The sequence below is a fragment of the Tyto alba genome, unplaced genomic scaffold, assembly GCF_018691265.1.
Source record: "Tyto alba isolate M040663 unplaced genomic scaffold, T.alba_DEE_v4.0 Super-Scaffold_21, whole genome shotgun sequence".
NCBI lineage: Eukaryota > Metazoa > Chordata > Aves > Strigiformes > Tytonidae > Tyto > Tyto alba.
In genome coordinates this window covers 4,383,484-4,402,628 of record NW_024881295.1, presented here as the reverse complement: position 1 = coordinate 4,402,628, position 19,145 = coordinate 4,383,484, and the positions used below count along the sequence as shown (strand labels likewise).

General features: G+C 38.9%; 1 protein-coding gene across 1 annotated transcript in view; it reads right to left on the bottom strand.

Annotated features, from left to right (window-relative positions):
• Nucleotides 1-19,145, bottom strand: part of LOC104358588 (potassium voltage-gated channel subfamily KQT member 1) — a 503,557-nt gene that overhangs the window by 450,097 nt on the left and 34,315 nt on the right. Inside the window, exons 3-5 of the mRNA XM_032995036.2 lie at nucleotides 9,649-9,775; nucleotides 3,774-3,852; nucleotides 757-853 (exon numbers count right to left, since the gene is read on the bottom strand). Coding sequence (XP_032850927.2) covers nucleotides 757-853; nucleotides 3,774-3,852; nucleotides 9,649-9,775 — 303 coding nt within the window. The remainder of the gene's footprint in view (nucleotides 1-756; nucleotides 854-3,773; nucleotides 3,853-9,648; nucleotides 9,776-19,145) is intronic.

The window sequence follows — 19,145 nt, the reverse complement described above, 5'->3', positions numbered from 1 at the left end:
ACAGTACGGTATGATATGCAAGATTAAAAGGCTAATGATAAAAGATTATGATTATGTTCATAAAGTTACATCACCTTTACATCAAGAGATTCCATGAAGCCCTGAAAAGAAGCCTTCAAATGGAAATTTTGAAAAGTCTGCACTAAAACATTTAAGCTTTTCCTACTTAATGAACTTTTATAAAGAATGACTGTTTCAAAGCTTTAGTGGACATATAACTATTTACAGCCAAGTTTACCTCTGTGACTACCCCCTTGAAAAAGTAACTCTTCTTGCATATTATCATAACACAGTATTTTTATTTATAGAATGGATTAGAAAACTCCTTATTCAGGCTGTGAAAATATAATTATTTAAATAATTGACTTGTTTTGTCAAGGCTTTTCCACTAGTAGTTGTTCTTCCACAGAACAACCAAGCTAGGAACACATCTGTGAAGACAGTGGACAGTATTTGCAATATGAAAGGCACCCCACATAACTGCAGTTAATAAATTATATTCAAGGATAACATCAAAGAGTACAACAGTTAATTTCCAAACAAAATACTGATGTTGATGGCCTGTTAGTCACTGATCTGAAGAATAGTGTTCACATTTTAAAAGCTTTAAAATTTAAAAGAAACACATAATGGACTTTAAAAGTATTTTTTCTCTTGCAGCAGTAACTGTTCGTTTAAACCAGACTATGATTTAAAGTCTATGAAAAGCATGTACTAAAGTAAACAAAATGCTGGGGATCTTTAAAGATGTAGTACCTGACGATGTATGAAAACAACTGATCCTAATAGTCGCCAAGTGCCACCCTGCCGATCTACATGAAGCATGCGAAGTATCTGGAGAAACCGGATTCCCCTGTAAGAAATACAGGACATTAAATAGAAGTAATGATTGAGAACAATACTGCTGTATATATACATAGTTGACTGTATTCACTAACATACTGCCATATTAGAGGTCTGTGATAGCATTGACCCTGGCTAGGGTTGAATCTTAGACTTGGGGCATCTCAGTAGATAGTATGTATAGATCACATTTCATTATATTCAAATATATTCAGAAATACTGACTAGGAGAACAATTAGTTTTTAAAAAAAAAAAAAAGTCTAAAATATATGCTTTCAAACTCAGATGAAACTTTCCTATTTTACCTGATTATGATTCTCAAATGTTTCCTTTCCAAGCAAAACCAGTGCTTCAAGCTTTGCTAGCATAAATATGAGCCAACATTTTTCCCTATTTGCCAAAAGCAAAATGTGAATCAAACATCATATTACTGAAGACCTTTTTGTGTAAGTTACAGAAGACGACTAATTGGAAATAGTTACAGTCCTATGTGATTTTAGGAGTACAATTGAATCTTAAACTCCAACTATTTTCAACTAAACAAAGATAATTATCCATATGGGTTTTCAGCAGAATTTTATTCAATGGAAATACTTCATTCTAGTCACTATTTTGACAATGAACTCTGTTTGCCTACACCCATCTTACTATCTTATCACTGAAGCAAAACCATGAAGAGCAGGAAAGGATGAATGTTGAATTCATATGTCTGAAAATTTTTCATTAAAATATTTTTAGCTCTTTTTAGCTATCCTTAAAATTTTGTTGTTGTTTTTATTTTTCAATTCAATATTCTTATTTCAGTTCCACTGTGGCTGCATTTTTGTCTGGGTTACACCAATAGGCAGGAAATAGCATGGTACCATCCTTCAGTCACTGGTGCTACTCAGACTGGGAAGACATACTGTCTTCTGGAAGACCCAACTTCTTTATTCAGAAAGCAGGTTTTTTGAGCTTTAACGGCTGACAGTCAAACGATCAAATACTTCTCACTGTTTTTGGAAAGCACACAATAATCCTGACTATCAAATCACATACTACTGACAGGATATATGAACACCATGTTTTGTTATTTCTTTGATAAGCCACTGGAATAATAATTTTAATTACCTGGAAACTTTAAAATATCCACTTAAAACCTGTTAATTAAAACTTGAGCCCAAGAAGACTTACAAGACTACCAAATATGTGAGAGCCAACAGACTTACATAATGTCATAGATCATTGGCTGCTTATGTCAAGAGGGGAGATATCAACATGTAGCTCCCCTGTACAGTTATCAGATACTCCTCTTGATGCTTTGACCTAACGGAAGTTCTTGATTGTCCCGTTTCTGATGTATCTGAGATGGTTACAGCTATGTTACTGCCAAGTGCTGACATGCATGTTATGGGCTGACAGTTTTGCAAATATAGATTTAAAAAACAAAATAGGGAACAAGAAACTCCAGATACACAGCCTCTGAAAAGGCACAACCCATTTCCTCTGAAAAGAGAAAATAAATTGGTTGGAAAGAAGACTATTTTTTTTATCAATTTGGTGAACTTAAAACAGTAAGGACAAAAGGCTATAAGACTGCTGTGAACTGCAGTGTTACTAGGTTTCAGTCTCACTGTGTGCTGCAGGGATCAAAATGTCTACCTGTCATATCTGGTGGGTCTGGAGCTTGCAACTTCATTCTACAAGAAAACAATCTACAATGCATGCACCCACATTTTCTGGGATTGCTGGGATTTAAGGGACGTCCAGGGAGAACCTTAACAGTATACCTTAAAAGCAAAGGCAAGGATATGAGATTTATTCCTCCTTTATTCAAAAACAGCCACTCACATCACAGTTCTGATGAAATGTGATAGGACTAAGACTTGCCTGACCCAGCTGGTTTTTCAATGGGTCAATAACAACATTGCGGAAATGTGGGTTAAGCTTCTCTATCAGAAAGCATTCTGAGTTGTAGGACAGGGACTGTATAAACTAACCCTGGGAATGGCTGCACTGAGCCCAAAGCCACCTGGATTCACATATAAACACAGAGCGGTTCTTTTCATTAAAGTTCTTCCTACACTTCTAGTTAAATTAAACAAAATCTTTGGAATCTTCACATTCACCCTCCTCTTCTCCCATAAGAGCTGATAAATCACATTCATGCTGCCTGTGTGAGTCTTTATCATCATGTAAGCATTAATGTTCTATGGTAATAGTTACCTTAAAAATACTTCACACATGTAAGTCCCTCCAGTGTCTGTCTACACAGCTAGACAGTTTAGACAGTACTGTACGTTCTCACTTCCCAGTGATTAGACTGTGTTGGAAATCAGGGCTTGTAACAGAACACGCAGCACATCTTGCAAGTTAAGTTAGAAGGAGTGGGAAGTACACCTACTCTGCTCATCATTCTTTTCTTCTATTTGTCCACTTCACTTCCCAAGACATGCTTACAGTACTTGATGCAAGCTGAACAAACATTGTAGACATCAAATGTTTCTGGTTCATGCATGGTATGAGTTACTTGTGCCAAACAAATCCACCAAGCCATAATTACTCTTTAAACAAAGTAATTACTCATACTCTAAAAGTACTGAGTTAAGTGCTGTCTGGATTACTTCTTAAATAAACCAATGTTCTGTAATACTCTTTTGTCTCAGAAAGAGAGCTGTTTGATGTTTTATACAGGACATAGTGTTTCTCTAGTTTTTTCCTCTTGGCTTCAGCATTCCCACCATTCTTCATATGCCTTGTGTCTGCACTCTCATTGCCCAACCAGTGACCAAGCACAATAAGACAGTCTTCCTCTGTCCAGTGTTTCAATATAATAACTTCTCCTGTGTTTGGAAAATTACATCTACATCTAATTTTGAAATTTGGAAATTAGATATACATCTAATAACATCTGCGGCTGTGAAGAGCTACAGTCACTAGAAGAACATACCTTATTGCAGAGGTGGCAAACACCTGCCCATTCGATCCTATGCTAAGAACAATAATTGAGGCTACTACCACAATTAGATCTGTTAAAAAAAAAAAAAAAAAAAAAAAGAAGAATGTATTAAATGTTAGCACTTAGCACTGAAACACATGACAAATACAGACTGAATAAAGCACTTTAAAAAAAGAAATTAAGTTAACTTAAATTTGGTGGGCAGTAAGTTAATATAATAGTTTCACATAAAAAAAAAAAAAAAACAATGACTACAGTTTCTTCCATAATGAATCTATGGAAATTTAATTTTAAAGGTCTTGACAGATCAGGCAGCTTGCCACAAAAACAACAAAGGCAAAGACATATGCACACCCTAGAAACAAATTCACATTTTGGATCAAGGCTCTTGATTTAAGAGGAAAAGTAAGGATTTGCTTCAATCAATAATGAAATGCATGAAGTCGAGTACCATACGCATATACACACACATATACTTAGTTTAAAAATTGTGTCAAAACTGTAAAGCCAAGCTTTCCTGGTTTAGGGAACTGTCAGAACAAAGGTTGCCTAAAAAGAATCAGAGTTGTCGATTTACTTTGTGATATGCTCTTTAATTGTATGAAAAAATAATTGTTTCCAGAGTTCCATTTTTTTTTTTCCACAACTCCACAGTTTACACAGTTCCAGCATTATACAATGCAAATGATGGACAGTGTTCACACTGCCAGCATCTCTTATTATCTCTTATCCTAGTTCAGTGAACAGGTCTATTACTTTTAATTATTGAACATTAATAATGTTATTATCCAACATTATTCTGAGAAGACATTTTTCTAATTTCCTCCTGAGCATTTCTGTGGTAATCCTCTTTAGAGCATCCAAAAGCATCCAAATGCTTCACTTTCAAATTCTAACCAGAAAATAAAGGATAGTATTATAAATGGGTAGCAAACGTAGACAGAATGAGGAAAAGTTTTGGTAAATTTTCCTTGCCAGTTTTAAACAGGCAGTACTTTATTCTTCAGAAAATTTAATGTTATATAGCACTTCAAAAAAAACAGTGCCTGCTGACTTCACTTGCAGCTGCGAGAGCTCAGAACCTCTGTAACCTGACTTCAAAGTCTTCATTTGGACATCCAAAAAATGAGGCACACTTGTGAAAACTGATTTAAATGACTGCCACAGAGTTTCTGTGTGATGCCTAGGCAAGATGCAGGATAGAATCCAACTTCTGAGGCAACAACAGTTGCCTTCAACAAGGGTAACTTTTTTCCTCTTCTTTAAACATTCTCCTGCCTCATTCACAACCATGTAGTTCTACAACCAAGAGTATCCTGCACTCTGACTTGGATTAATTTCCAGTGTCAGCCTGATTTTTGCTGTCAAATCAGGATTCCTCCCCAAGGGATAGCACTCAAACAGTTTAAAGACAGTACATTTATGAAAATGAAAATAAACATAGGGAGGGATAAATTAAGGCTACAGAAAGAGCTTCCATTTTGGGATAATCTTAACTTTTGAGCATCTGACCTTCCAAACCACATTTATGCTGTTTCTTTGTCATGTATGTGTGTGAACATACATTTGTAAATCCTCAGAAATTAGGGAGGGTTTTCTTCCCGTCGCTTCATAGTAACAGATCTTTGCCCTTAAGAAAATGATGCACCCGATGTCCTTAATAAATTATCAGACATACACATATCTATCCGATGACCAGCACTGAAGGAGCAGAAGACTGACACTTAGGAAATGAGTTTCAGTCAGGTAGTGACAGTAACATAGATTTTTTCATTTGTACTTTCCACTTCTCTGTAAGTGTGTTCTACATGGTTGAGGTATTTCATTTTTACCCCCCAAAACCTGCCCTTCTATCGCTGCTTCCTCTCTGTTCCTACTTTTCATGCCAGTTTCCAATCTTTAGGTTTCTCATATTAATCCCAGTTTACTGGTTCAGACAGTCCTATTTTACACTCTGGATCTTCAGCATATCCTTCTGCCCTTACACTGCTACCTTTCAATCCCACGTATTTTCAGCCCTTACTTTTTTCCTTCAACCTCTTGCTTTCTTGTCAGTCTCTTTATACATCCTTCTCCCAGACCCTTACGTCAGCATCCATCCTCCTGCCATTTCACTGAGCCTGCCTGTCCCAGTCCGTTCCTCCTACCCCACCACTTCACCTCAGCATTACAAGCCTGGTATTTTCCCTTTCCTTGTAACCCAGGCAGTTTCAGGAAGAGCACTATAAACCCCAAAATCAACAGATTTTCCACTTCCAGCCCCAGCACTGCTGCTCAGAGAAACCTGAAATTTTAATTGTGCAGGCTCACTGCAGATTGAATCTTTGAAGAATGTAAGAGCATTCTCTACCAGGGCATTTCAAGCATAAACAAGCTACCAATTTTTCACAGGCTTGTTAGTCAGCTTGGAGTTGATTTTCAGTGACAATCAAAAACCTATTTTCTCATTAAGTTTCAAGTATCTGTTTCAAAGCGTGAAGGTGCTAGTGCTTCTCCGTAAGAAATTGCCAGAATTGCCTTTTTCAGGAACAGTTTAAACATTTTGCATGAAATGTCACCAGAAGACTCAAACTGAAGCAGACATTTGGCATGGAAAATATTAGGATAAAGAGCCAACAATTGTTTAAATAACTTTTTCAACTCTAACAAACATTAGTATTTAGATTAGCATTATATTAGTATTTATGTTATTTAAAAAAAAAAAAAAAAAAAGTGTCAGGAAGCCTTGGTATTTTAAAACTTGAATTCCGGTAATTTAAAAACAGTGATATGTGGATATCCTTCTCAAACATTCTACCCACTTACTAGATGACAGACCTACATAAATCACATTCCCTGCAATTTAGCATGTGTAGTACAGAGCTTTGAAAATCTTTGCCATTGCTAGTCCACTGTCCCCACAGCTTACTCTTAGGTTCTGAATGCTTGAGAAATTCCAAACAGCTGTCATTTTTATCTAAAAAATTGGCTTGCCAGTGAAATATTACTTAGTTATGCCTAAACTTCAGCAGAGGGCATAGCAACACCTCTAATGCAGCTTACCTAAGTACTGGTTTTTTTGAGCATACTGCTGACTTGTTTCTAATGTTCTCACAGGTTTACTTTCCAGTATGCAATTCTCAGCTTTTTGATTAAAAGCAATTAATCCTTTTTAAATTTAAAAGAGTAAAAATATTTGCATTTGTATTTTTAGTTGCCACAGTACTTTACAGAATGTAGATAGCCCTCAACTTGTGTTCTTAGTAGTCTAAAGATTATATGATGTCCATAAGGACTTAAATTAAACAGATTATATGCACACATTTGAATTTTATTTACATCACATTCTTTTTTCCTGAACTTTTGTGTTCTATAGGTACTTCATAGATTGTGTCTATACAAGGTAACTGGAGCTTTACATACCAGGTATTGATGCTTTTCCAGAGCTATTTACATAACCAATTAAAGGTGCTCATAAATAAAGTTCTATTGTCCTTTACTTAAGGACAATATGAGACGGACACACATATGTGGACTCAGGTCTTTACATCATTAACTTATGTCCCCCTTATGTCTTTCAAACCACATGTTGTCAAAACCAGGAGAAACAAAAGTTAATTCATAAACTGGTTCTTTGTGACATCTTCTGCAACAACCAGAGGATAAACAAGGTTGTGAAAGGACATTCTGTTGGTTTTGTCTGTGCTTAGTACATGCCTTTAATAAAACCCTAACTAGGCTGAGATTTCAGAAGCATTTAGCTCCTAACCTAACCCTACAGAAACAGTAAGTAATGGAAGTGCTAAATCAGTATTTAGGAAAGGTATCACTATTACTGCTGCTGCCATAATACATGAGCACCACATACTCTTTAAGCATGCTCATTCTGTGAACTAGAGAATGACGAAGCATGGAGAGACAAAGTGATTTTTCTAGGGATTCTTGATATGCTGGGAATTAATTCAATCTATGCCTTATGACAGGTTCTTTAGTTACAGAATTGTGTGTTCTCACACATTTAATCACCTATAATCTGTCTTCAAATAGGAGAAAAATTAGGCTAACTTTTGAAAATCTACCTAAGAAATAAAAAAAAAATATTTATAAGGTAGAGAAGTTGCATCATTTTCCATTTTAGATAAAATTTTAAAACACCACTCAAGAAATACTGTGTCCTTTCTTAACATTTTCCTTCCCAATTATAGAAGTTGCATATTAACACACTATTTTATGCATCATGGAATGCAATAATATTAAACAAATTTATAAAAGAAAGTAATAACTAGGCTTGACTACTAAATCTCTTTCTGGTAATAAGCACCAAAATTATTTTTATTTACAATTAGAGAGGAGATAAAAGGCCACCCAAGTTGAACTTTCTAAGAATGAATCCAAATTCTAGGGTGGACAAAACCCCATAAAAGAAATCTCTCTGATATCAAAGACATTTCAATGATCCTTTATCATATTAAAATAAAGAACTTTGTATTATTGCAGAAGTAAAATGAATACCTTATTTTTTACATTCTGTTCTAATCCTTCAATTTCTTTTTCTAGTGTTTGCATTTTTTTCTTGTTGATTTGAAAATTACAGGATGAGTCAGTATAATTCTATCGTTCAAAGCAAATGCATTTCCCAAGTTTATCTATTTGGATTCGTGTAGACACAGTTCCATCTGCATTTGATATGTAAAAACAAATCTTGACTTTAAACATATTGTTTTCTTAGGGAAATTTTAGATGTAAAAGCAGTACTGGTACCACACAGCTGTAGTCATTCTTAGATTTTCTTAACAAAAAACACCATATCTTCTCCAAGGGCTATACAACCATTAATTTTCAATGCAGTAGATGCACAATATGAGTATACAGAACCACTATCAAGTTGAAATCACAGTTTAATGGGACTGCCACATTTTCTCCTGCACCTGTGTACTATAATATACCTACCTAAGAAGCATTTCTTTACTGAAAGAGAAGTCAAGAACATGATTAGGAGGAAAAAGGTAACCTATCGGCTTCACGCTTAGATCATGAAACTAGATCAGCTCCAGAAGCAGCTGAAGAATTTGTTTGTATGTAATGAAACACTTCTTTCTCAATAACCCAAAACTGAGTACAATACCTCATCACAATATTCACTACCCATATCTAGATGTATAGTAGAATATGTTACTTCCTGAGGTTTTGCACCAGGTTTCATAAAGTTACAGATGGTTAAGGAAACATTAGCTCGTTCTCTCACCTTTTCACCTTTCCCACTTTCCTCTATTTAAAACTCAATGAGTTGATGTTTGAATAACACAAAATTTGCAGCTCTACTGGAATCTGTATAAAATCACAGGCTTAAAACTGAAACACTGATTTTATGGTCTAGTTCAGTTTTGTCCAAACACCACCGTTTATTAATCCCTCACCATTCCACAGGTTCTATTAATCACTTCTCCCCCTAAACTCTCTCCTACTCCAGAGATGCTACCCAAAATAGTCCCTTGAACCAACTAAAACAGCTTAACTTTAGTACTATCCTGGGAAATTTTTCCTGAGTTATACTTTGCACATTTCCATGTTTTTCCCAGTTTATACTCACACTTTTTCTGTTCAAAATCTTGCCAATTTTCTCGAAGTACACAAGTAGATGTAGTAAAGATTTCTTCACTTTACAGTTTTGCCTTTCTTAAGCTGGTATTTGCCTGTGTCTCACAGCCATATTTTAAATGTTCAGTTCCAGCAATCCAAAAGAAAAAATTGCATAGGTTCACAAAGCAGATAAATGCTTGAGTGATAGACATAAGAATTGCTATATGGTCTCTGCAGTAGTTGATGTCTTTACTTTAAAATGGATGAAAATAGCAAAGGAAAAAAAAAAAAAAAGTTTAAATCTTACCGATAATTGATATTGGCTTTCTGGCAAACCGTATTCTTCCCTGGAAGCCAACATACTTACTCCTGCAGCCTGCAGACCACAATCGGACCACATATTCAGCACCAAAAAACACAACCAGAACTATTTCCTATCAGAATTAAAAGGACAAAATATCAGTTTTTTTCATTCAGACTACAGTTTGCACATCTAATTTATTCCTGTGATTAATACAAATGAGACTGTTGAGATGAGAGATGCAATAAAAAGTGTTGTGCCTAATGTGTTCACTTTTTATATGCATATGCCAGCTAGTATGTAGAAGGGAGATATAATTTGATCCTGAATGTGACTTGCATGAATAAAAGGATGGCTTAAGCTCCATTCCATCAGTACATCATAGGGAAAAAAACAATTTTCTTTTGTTTCTTTCCAAAATTTAATTAAAAAAAAGAAATGGAGGGAGGGTACAAGCATGTAATTCATAAAACTGACAAGTATATGAAACATTTCTAGATCATGAAACAGAATTTATAAACATAAAAACAGAAAGTGTAATATCAACCTTTGCATATTCGAAATAGAATCACAGAATCATACAATATCTTAAGTTGGAAGGATCATCAAGTCCAACTCCCTGCTCCTCGCAGGACTACTTAAAACTAAATCGTAGGACTCAGAGCATCCTCCAGACATTCCTTGAACTCTGTCAGACTTGGTGCTCCCTGGGGAGCCCATTCCAGTGACCGACCACCCTCTCAGTGAAGAACTTTTTCCTTATGTCCAATCCCAACTTCCCCTGATGCACCTTCATTCCATTTCCTCATGTCCTATCACTGCTCACCAGAGGGAGATCGGCACCTCCCCCTCCACTGCCCATCTCAAAGAAGTTGTAGACTGCAATGAGGTCACCCCTCAGCATTCTCTTCTCCAAGCTAAACAAACCAAATGACCCCAGCCGCTCCACAGAGGTCTTGTCCTCGAGGCTTTTCACCATCTTGGTCACCCTCTTCTGGACACTCGAATAGTATGATGCCCTTCTTACATTGAGGCATCCTAAACTGCTGAAGGTGGGGCCACATCAGTGCAGTGCAGAATAGGACAGTCACCTCCCTTGACCTGCTAGCTATGCTGTGCTGGATGCACCGCAGGACATGGTTGGCCTTTTAGGCTGCCAGGGCATGCTGTTGACTCACACTCAACTTGCCATCAACCGAAACCCCCAGATCTCTTTCCACAGGGCTTCTCTCCAGCCTCTCATCCCCCAATCTGTATGTATAACCAGGATTGCCCCGTCTCAGGTAGAGAATCCAGCACTTGCTTTTGTTACGTTTCATACAGTTGGTGATTGCCCAGCTCTCTAGTCTATCCAGATCTCTCTGTAAAGCCTCAATATCCTCAGGGGAGTCCACAGCTCCTCCTAGTTTAGTATCAGTGGCAAAGTTACTTAATGTACGTTTGATTCCTGCGTTCAGATCACTTATAAAAACACTAAGCACTGGCCCTAGAATTGAGCCCTGGGGAACCCCACTGGTGACTGGCCACCAACCTGATGTAACCCCCCATTTATTATAACCCTTTGAGCCCAACCGATCAGCCAATGGCTCACCCAGCATATTATGGACTTGTCTAGTTGTGTGCTGGATGTTTTAATCAGAAGGACACTGTGAGAGACAGTATTAAAAGCTTTGCTAAACTCCAAAACCACCACAACTACTGACTTCCCTTGATCAACTATGGGTGACCTTGTCATAAAAGGAAATTAAGTTAGTTAAGCAGGACTTTCCCCTCATAATATGCTGGCTATGACCATTGACTGTGTTGTCTCTCAAGTGTTTTTCAGTAACTCCCAGAATAACCTTCTCCATAATTTTACCAGGCACTGAATTGAAGCTGACAAGCCTGTAACCACCAGGGTCTTCCTTCTTATCCTTCTTGAAAACTGGGACAACATTTGCCAGCTTTCAGTTAACTGGGACCTCTCAAGACTCCCAATGAAGATAAGTCCCCTGATGACATTGACCAGCTTTTTCAGTACCCTGGGATGAATCCTATCAGGCCCCATAGATTCATGCACACCCAGCCAGAGCAGCAATTCTTGAACAAGTTCAGGGTTGGCTGGGAGTTTATCATCCCCATAGTCATGATCTTCCAACACAGGGCTCTGGGATTCTCAGGGCCTATCATCAGTGTTGAAGACAGAGGTGAAGAAGGCATTAAATCATATCATAGAATCATAGAATGCTTTGAGTTGGAATGGACTTTGAAGATCATCTAGTTCCACCTCCCTGCCATGGGCAGCGACACCTTCCACTAGACCAGGTTGCTCAGAGCCCAGTCCAACCTGGCCTTGAGCCCTTCCAGGGAGGGGGCAGCCACAGCTTCTCTGGGAAACCTGTTCCAGTCTCTCACCACCCTCACAGTAAAGAATTTCTTCCTTATATCTAATTTAAATCTACCCTCTTGCAGTTTAAAACCGTTACCCCTTGTCCTATCACTACACTCCCTGATAAAGAGTCCCTCCCCACCTTTCCTGTAGCCCCCTTTCAGTACTGGAAGGCCACTATAAGGTCTCCCCAGAGCCTTCTCTTCTCCAGGCTGAACAATCCCAACTCGCTCAGCCTGTCCTCATAAGGGAGGTGCTCTGGCCCCCTGATCATCTTTGTGGCCTCCTCTGGACCCATTTGAGAAGGTCCATGTCCTTCTTATGTTGCGGCCTTCAGAGCTGGACACAGTACTGCAGGAGGGGTCTCACGAGAGCAGAGAGGGGGAGAATCACCTCCCTCAGCCTGCTGGTCACACTTTTTTTGATGCAGCCAAGAATATGGTTGGCTTTCTGGGCTGCAAATGCACACTGTCAGGTCATGTTGAGCTTCTCATCAACCAACACGCCCAAGTCCTTCTCTGCAGGGCTGTTCTCAATCCATTCTCTGCCCAGCCTGTACTTGTGAATGGGATTGCATCAACCCATGTGCAGGACCTTTCACTTGGCCTTGTTGACTTTCATGAGGTTGGCAGGGGCCCACCTCTCAAGCCTGTCAAAGTCCCTCTGGATGGCTTCCCTTCCCTCCAGTGTATTGACTGCTTTGTCTCCCTTTTGTCTGCATCCTTATTTGTGAGGTGACTGACCTCATCAAGCAACGGCCCAGTGATATCTCTGATTCTCCTTTTGCTATTAACATATTTTAAAAAGTCCTTTTTGTTGTCCTTCATAGTGATGGCCAACTTGAACTCTAAACGGGCTTTGGCCACACAAATTTTCTCCCTGCTGTGCTGAACAGCATCTCTGTAGTCCTCCTGTGTCACCTGTCCTTGCTGACAATGCCTGTACACTTCCCTTTTTGCCTAAGTTCTAGAAGAAGATCCCTGCTCAGCCAAGCCAGCCTTCTGCCCCACTTGCTTGACTTCCAATACTTTGGAATTGCCTGCTCATGTGCTCTTAAGAGATGGCTCTTACAAAATGATCGGCATTCATGGACTCCAATACCTTCAAAAGCAGATTCCCAGGGAATCTTACTAAGTAGCTCCATCAGCAGCCCAAAGTCTGCTCTCCCCATATCCAGGATCAAGGATTTGCTGGCAGTTTTTCTCTTATCATCAACTTTTGAAACTTAAATACTTCATAGTCACTTTGACCATGATAGCCACCAATCACCAGTTTCTTCACAAGTCCCTGCCTGTTTATAAACAACAAATCTAGGAGGGCACCTTTCCTAATCAGCTAACCAAGAAGTTATCATCTTCAACATGCTTCAGAAATTTACTGGACGAATTTGTGTCCACTGTATGATATTCCCAGTTGATGTCTGGGAAGTTAAAATCACCCATAAGAACAAAGGCGGCTGATCTAGAGATATCCTTTCATTCGGTTGATAGTAAACTCCTAAACAACAACATCCACTTTACTTGCTTTCCCTTTCATCTTTACCCAAAGGCTCTTAACCATGTCATCACCAACTGTAAGCACCATACAATCCAACCCCCCTCTTTTATATACAGTGCCACGCCCCCCCACCTTGCCAGACCTGCCTATTGCTCCTGAAGAGCCTATAACCATCCATCATGGCACCCCAGCCAAAGATCTCATCCCACCAGGGTTCACTTATGCCAGTGATGTTGTACCTCTGGGACTAGGCCAAAGCTTCTAGCTCCTCTTGTTTATTCCTCGTGCTGCTCTCATTAGTATAGAGACATATTAAATGTGCTCCAGTGTACTCAGCACATGGTGGAGCAGACTGAAGGACCTTGCTAGCACACTGCCCCTCAAACATTGTCATGTCAACCCCAGGATTATCTTTAGCAAGTCTGGTTTTATCCCTTTCCCCCTTCAAATCTAGTTTAAAGCTCTTTTGATGAGCCCTGCTAACTCCTGTGCAAAGATCCTTTTCCTCTGTTAAGACAGGTGTGCCCCATCTGTCGCCAGCAGGCCTGGTGTCATGTAGACAGACCCATGATCAAAAAACCCCAAGTTCTGCTGGTGACACCAGGCTCAAAGCCAGGCAGTGATCTGTTGGGTCTTCCTATTTCTTCCCTCATCATACCCTGCAACTGGAAGGATAGAGGAGAACAGTACTTGTGCTCCTGATCCCTTAACCAGCCTGAAGTCTCTCTTGATTGCCCTTGGACTTATTGCAACTTCATTGCTGCCTACAGGAAAAATCAATAATGGATAATAACCTGAGGGCCGCACCAGGGTAGGAAGTCTTCTCTTCACATCTTTAACCCAGGCCCCATGGAGGCAGCAGACTTCCCAAAGCGGGTCCAGCCTGCGTACTGGGCCCACCCTGCAGCCTGACACGCGGGGTGCACCATGTTCCCACCGGAGCTCTGTCTGGGAAGCTGTGACACTTGTGGGAGGTGCGGAGTTTAGAGAGGACATGGCCTTCTGCTAGGTGGGTACCATGGCTGCCCGGTCGAGCCAGCAGAACTACAGCGCCCTTCCTCTGTACAAGCTGCTGCGTCCATGCCCTGGTTGCCTGCCCTGGTTGCTAGCCCTACCCAGGGGTTTCTTTTTTTTGGGGGGAGGACAGGGGAGGGGAAAGCTTGGCCCCACCCAGGTCCCATCAGCCGCTGTTGTGTGAGCTGCAGGCTCTTGGTGGGTCCTTCGACTCCCCCTGAGATTCCCCAGGTTCAGGACCCACCACTGTGCACTGCACCAGAGCTGCAAATCATGCTGGTATCAGAGCTGCTCACCTCGGCAACTGAGGCAATTAGTACATATACAGAGTATAAAATAAATGAACGATCTATACTGTAGTATTGCTTCCCTCTATAGCACAGTATTGTAAAGCACTCGTGTATAACCAAGGCTCAGTATACTATGAGGTGCTTCTAAAGAGAGCAGATTATTAAAGATCACAACATGGTCAGATTTGTTGAGATCTTTGTTCCTTCTCTCCTTGTTTTCTTCCACCATTGCAATAGGCTAGCACAACCAAAATGCAGATTCTAGGCTTTGCTCCAACCCAAACTGTATCCAGTAACTCAGAGTCACCAAACACCTACTACATAAATTTCAGCTTTGGAAAATATTTGTATTTTAAGTTAAACATCCTTGCAATCTGCACCTGGGGAATTCTAAAGCACCCAAAGAGTGAATACACTTAAATCACAATTTTCACTGAAAAACAATACCAACATGTCTTTAAAACTGACATTCTGAACGGCTGCAGAGACCAAAGTATTTCAAAGCTGAGAAACAGATAAGAAAAATTATACACTAATATGCAAAACTTCATGTCAGTTTTGATTTTTAACAAAGTTATGTTAACATTTCTGTACTGACTTCTACCACCTTGTTTTGCCTGGAATGAGAACCAAGAAAATATGCACAGTCTTCCTCTGTTTTCATGGCACTCTCAGCCTGACTAAAATCAAGGATTAGTAGAAAGCTAGGAAAGTTTACAGCACAGTGCAAGGCATAAGCACAAGAAAACACACAGCAAATTAGCTCCACTAGTTTGGGTTTTTTTAATTAATGTATTATCTAAAGCTTCTTCAAGTAGTACTTCTAAGTTTGTACTCTGTCTAAATCCAAACATTTATTCAGGTATAATAGTCAAAACACAATTCAAGAACAACCTTCAAAGGAAAGCCTTGCATTTCAGGAACCTTACAAAATGCTCTCTCACACTAAATTGTCTACATTTTTATCAGGTTCTTGGTATCATCACTCAGTAACATTTGTTTTCTAGTCTCTAATTACGGATCTCTTATTTCCACCAAAGAAGCACAACACTATCTATATAGACCTACTAGACCTGCTGGAGGAATAGCACTGAAGCTTTGCAATAGACTGTGAAGTCATGAGCACTTATTTCTGTAATTAGGTAGACAGTTAGTACCAAAGCTTGAAATGAAAGAGCATTTCTGAAGAAAATAGTTCCACATCCTTATGTGCAGACTAAAGTGTCTGAGCTCCACCTCAGAAATATATGTGTTCACAGTCTTAGAGAAAGAAACACATTTAGAAAGCGTAGCTTATATAATTTGGTTGACAAAGTTGTAATTTACCCTTAGACAAAGGAAGATATCCACAGCGATTCAAATTAAAACAAACACACCATCCAACTGCATTAAAAGCATGCTTCTGCCTCTCAGTGGCAGTTTACTTAATGTCAGTCCTAACAGATAACACTGATGGTAATGGAAGAATCATTTCTACAGAAACTGCATATTAGGTCACGGGGACACTTAAGGTAAAAATCTGAGTAGAAAGGAGACAAGCAGATAAGTGCTGAGGAAGCAAAAACTTCTTAGACTTAGGTTATTCTTTGAAGATCCTCTGAGAGTACTTTTAAAAGCTGAAATTAAAATGATATCTGGTCTGAGGGCCTTTGATTCTCAAGTCAAATTCCAGAACCTATGATTTTATTTCAGCTACCAAAAAGAACCATTCTTGGTTACATACGGGAAATACTGCTGAAATCAATAAGGTTGCACGGTCTATGGAAAGGAAAAATAAATTGTTGACAGGAAGGAGGAAGAAATAGGAACCTACATGTTCAATAAATTTGAAATTAATTACTGATCTCAGTGCATTTTGTCCTGGACAGGTGTCCACATTACCAAAACCACAGCAATTAACACATTTGTTGGCAGCCTCAGACAGGCCAAAGACCAAAAGAGCATGGAAACTGGACAAACATCACAGCTCTATAGGTGGTCCCTCCAAAAAAATGAAAAATAAGGAAGCTTACAGTGTTGTTGTGTATACCTCTAATGAAAGATAGAAGTTATCCATTTTCATGGCTGTCAAGGCTAATCAAGCTTCACCTCACTAAATTCACCTTTAAAAAAGCCCTAACCTGCCTTCTTTTCCTCCTATGCACATAAACGCTTTTCAGAGCCTTAAATTTATTGCCTCACATTTACCTTCTGGCAAAGAAAAAAAAAGCAGCGATTTTCTGGAGTGTGAAAAAAAAATACTTGTTCTCACCAAAATGGCAACTAAAGACGTTGAGGATTTGTTGTGGACAAAACGTGGACCAGTAAAAATCTGCAAAAAAAACCTTGCAAATTAAACAGTATGTCAAATATGCTCCTGATGTCTGACATCCATCTGTATGTCGATTTGAGATCTTTCTCCAGCTTTCTGAAATTTTCCAGACCCCTTGCTTTCAAAATGGAATTATACTCATAAGGATCCTGCAAAACTTTTCTGTTTAGGCTCCCAGCAGTATTTTTCCCCTTCTCCTGCAAGTGGTGAAGGAAGAAATACATGATGGAAGATTCTCAGCAGATTTTATAAACCTGGAAAGCCATTTGGCATCAACGGAAAACCAGGGATAAACTCCTCTAATGAAATCAAAACCAAAAACAATAAGTAGGAACAAACCATTACTTCAAAAAAGTTACAGCCACATCAGGCTTAAACAAAACAGAGCTAATAAATACCCTTGGCTACCCTATCTAGCAATCAGCTTTGAGCTTCAGCCTTCCATTTTTCTCAGCAACCCTCCTCTGAACTCCTATGAGGAAATAAAGGGAAAGCAAAGCTGCATATCCTTTGAACAGAACAGCTGCCATAAACTGTTAGGACATTTGCTGTGACCCGTTGAAGGATCAGGAGACAAGTGTGGAAAAACACAGAGCATCAGCTTTTTTCTGGGGCACTGAACCTACTCCAGAGGCAGAGCCAGAGCCACACTGCACTGACAAATGTACCAGTGGAGAGGGGCTGTAGGCAGCACTGCAACTCAAATTATCTTCCAGGAAGCGGAGCACAGAGTAAGGAAACAAGAGTACCGGCCAGATTCTTCTTACTGATATGTTAGTCTCTTCCTGTTTTGTTAGCGGTAAAGGATATTCCTGGCAATTCAAATTGCCACAGTAATACTAGGGAAAGCATTTAACATGCAGTAACTGCACTGTCAAGAAATGGCATGTAATATAATTACTGATTTTAAGCTGGACTTGTACTATCTAATATCTCTGCTCAAGTCAGTAGCATCATTCCATTATTCCACACTTGTCCCTGTTGTCTGAGAAAAAGAAAACAAAACACACCTATAATATTCTTTGCCCAGTCAGGTGGAAGCCTTTAACTCATTTCATCTTTGCATTTTTTTTTTCTTTTTTCTTAAGTCTAGCCACTGCATAAGTCTTTTTTTTCCTCCCACAAAAAAATCATAAAATAATACATACTCATGTTTATGCTACTCTTAGTATAACTCCATTTTATTAATTTTATTAAAAATAGGAAAAAAAATAAGCTAAAGGGAAATATGTATGCAAATAACTCCCATCCGCATTTAATTCAATCAGTCAAATAAGAACCTCTTGTGGAAAAGCCATCAACTTTTACCCAAGTATGTCATTGATGACCGAATAAAAAAATGCTCACATTAACACCAAAAATCAACATTTTATACAGCAGCGTGTGTAAATGAAATATAGAGCCTGGAATTTACAATATGTTCCAGTACGGTTATGGATAACTGCACGGGGAAGCAGGAGAAGGGAGGGAGTTCGGCTGGAGTGATTAAAGTGCACACATGAAAAAGACGAGTATTTTCTCAGCTGCAGCTGTGTTTTAGGTGGAGAGCACACACAAGGCTCTCTTCACTTTTTTTATTGGAATATTTAGGTGCTCGGGTAAAAGGAGGAAGTGGGATGGCTAAATGAATAGTGTGTGCTCACGAAGATTCAATCAAGGAATGGCAGCTTAAAACAATGAAGCCTCAGAAGCAGGCATAAAGGTTTAATAGTCCAAATGTTTGCACACGTGTGCTTATGTCCAAAATTTAATCAGATAACCTGTCTTCAAGGTTTTCCAGTCCTTAGAGTTGAAAATGTCAGTTTAGTGGCCTATTTAGCCTAATAGTTACTCAAATGCTATGGAAACCTACTGATATTGAAAATACTTATTTCCTACCATTATGCTTGCTCTTATAAAGATGACAGACATCATATGTAAAAATATAATATCCAGTATATGGAAGAAAAGATGCCAGTCACTGCCAATTGTCCTACAGTATCATTACCTTATTCAGACTTACATCTCCTGGATGAAATCAATG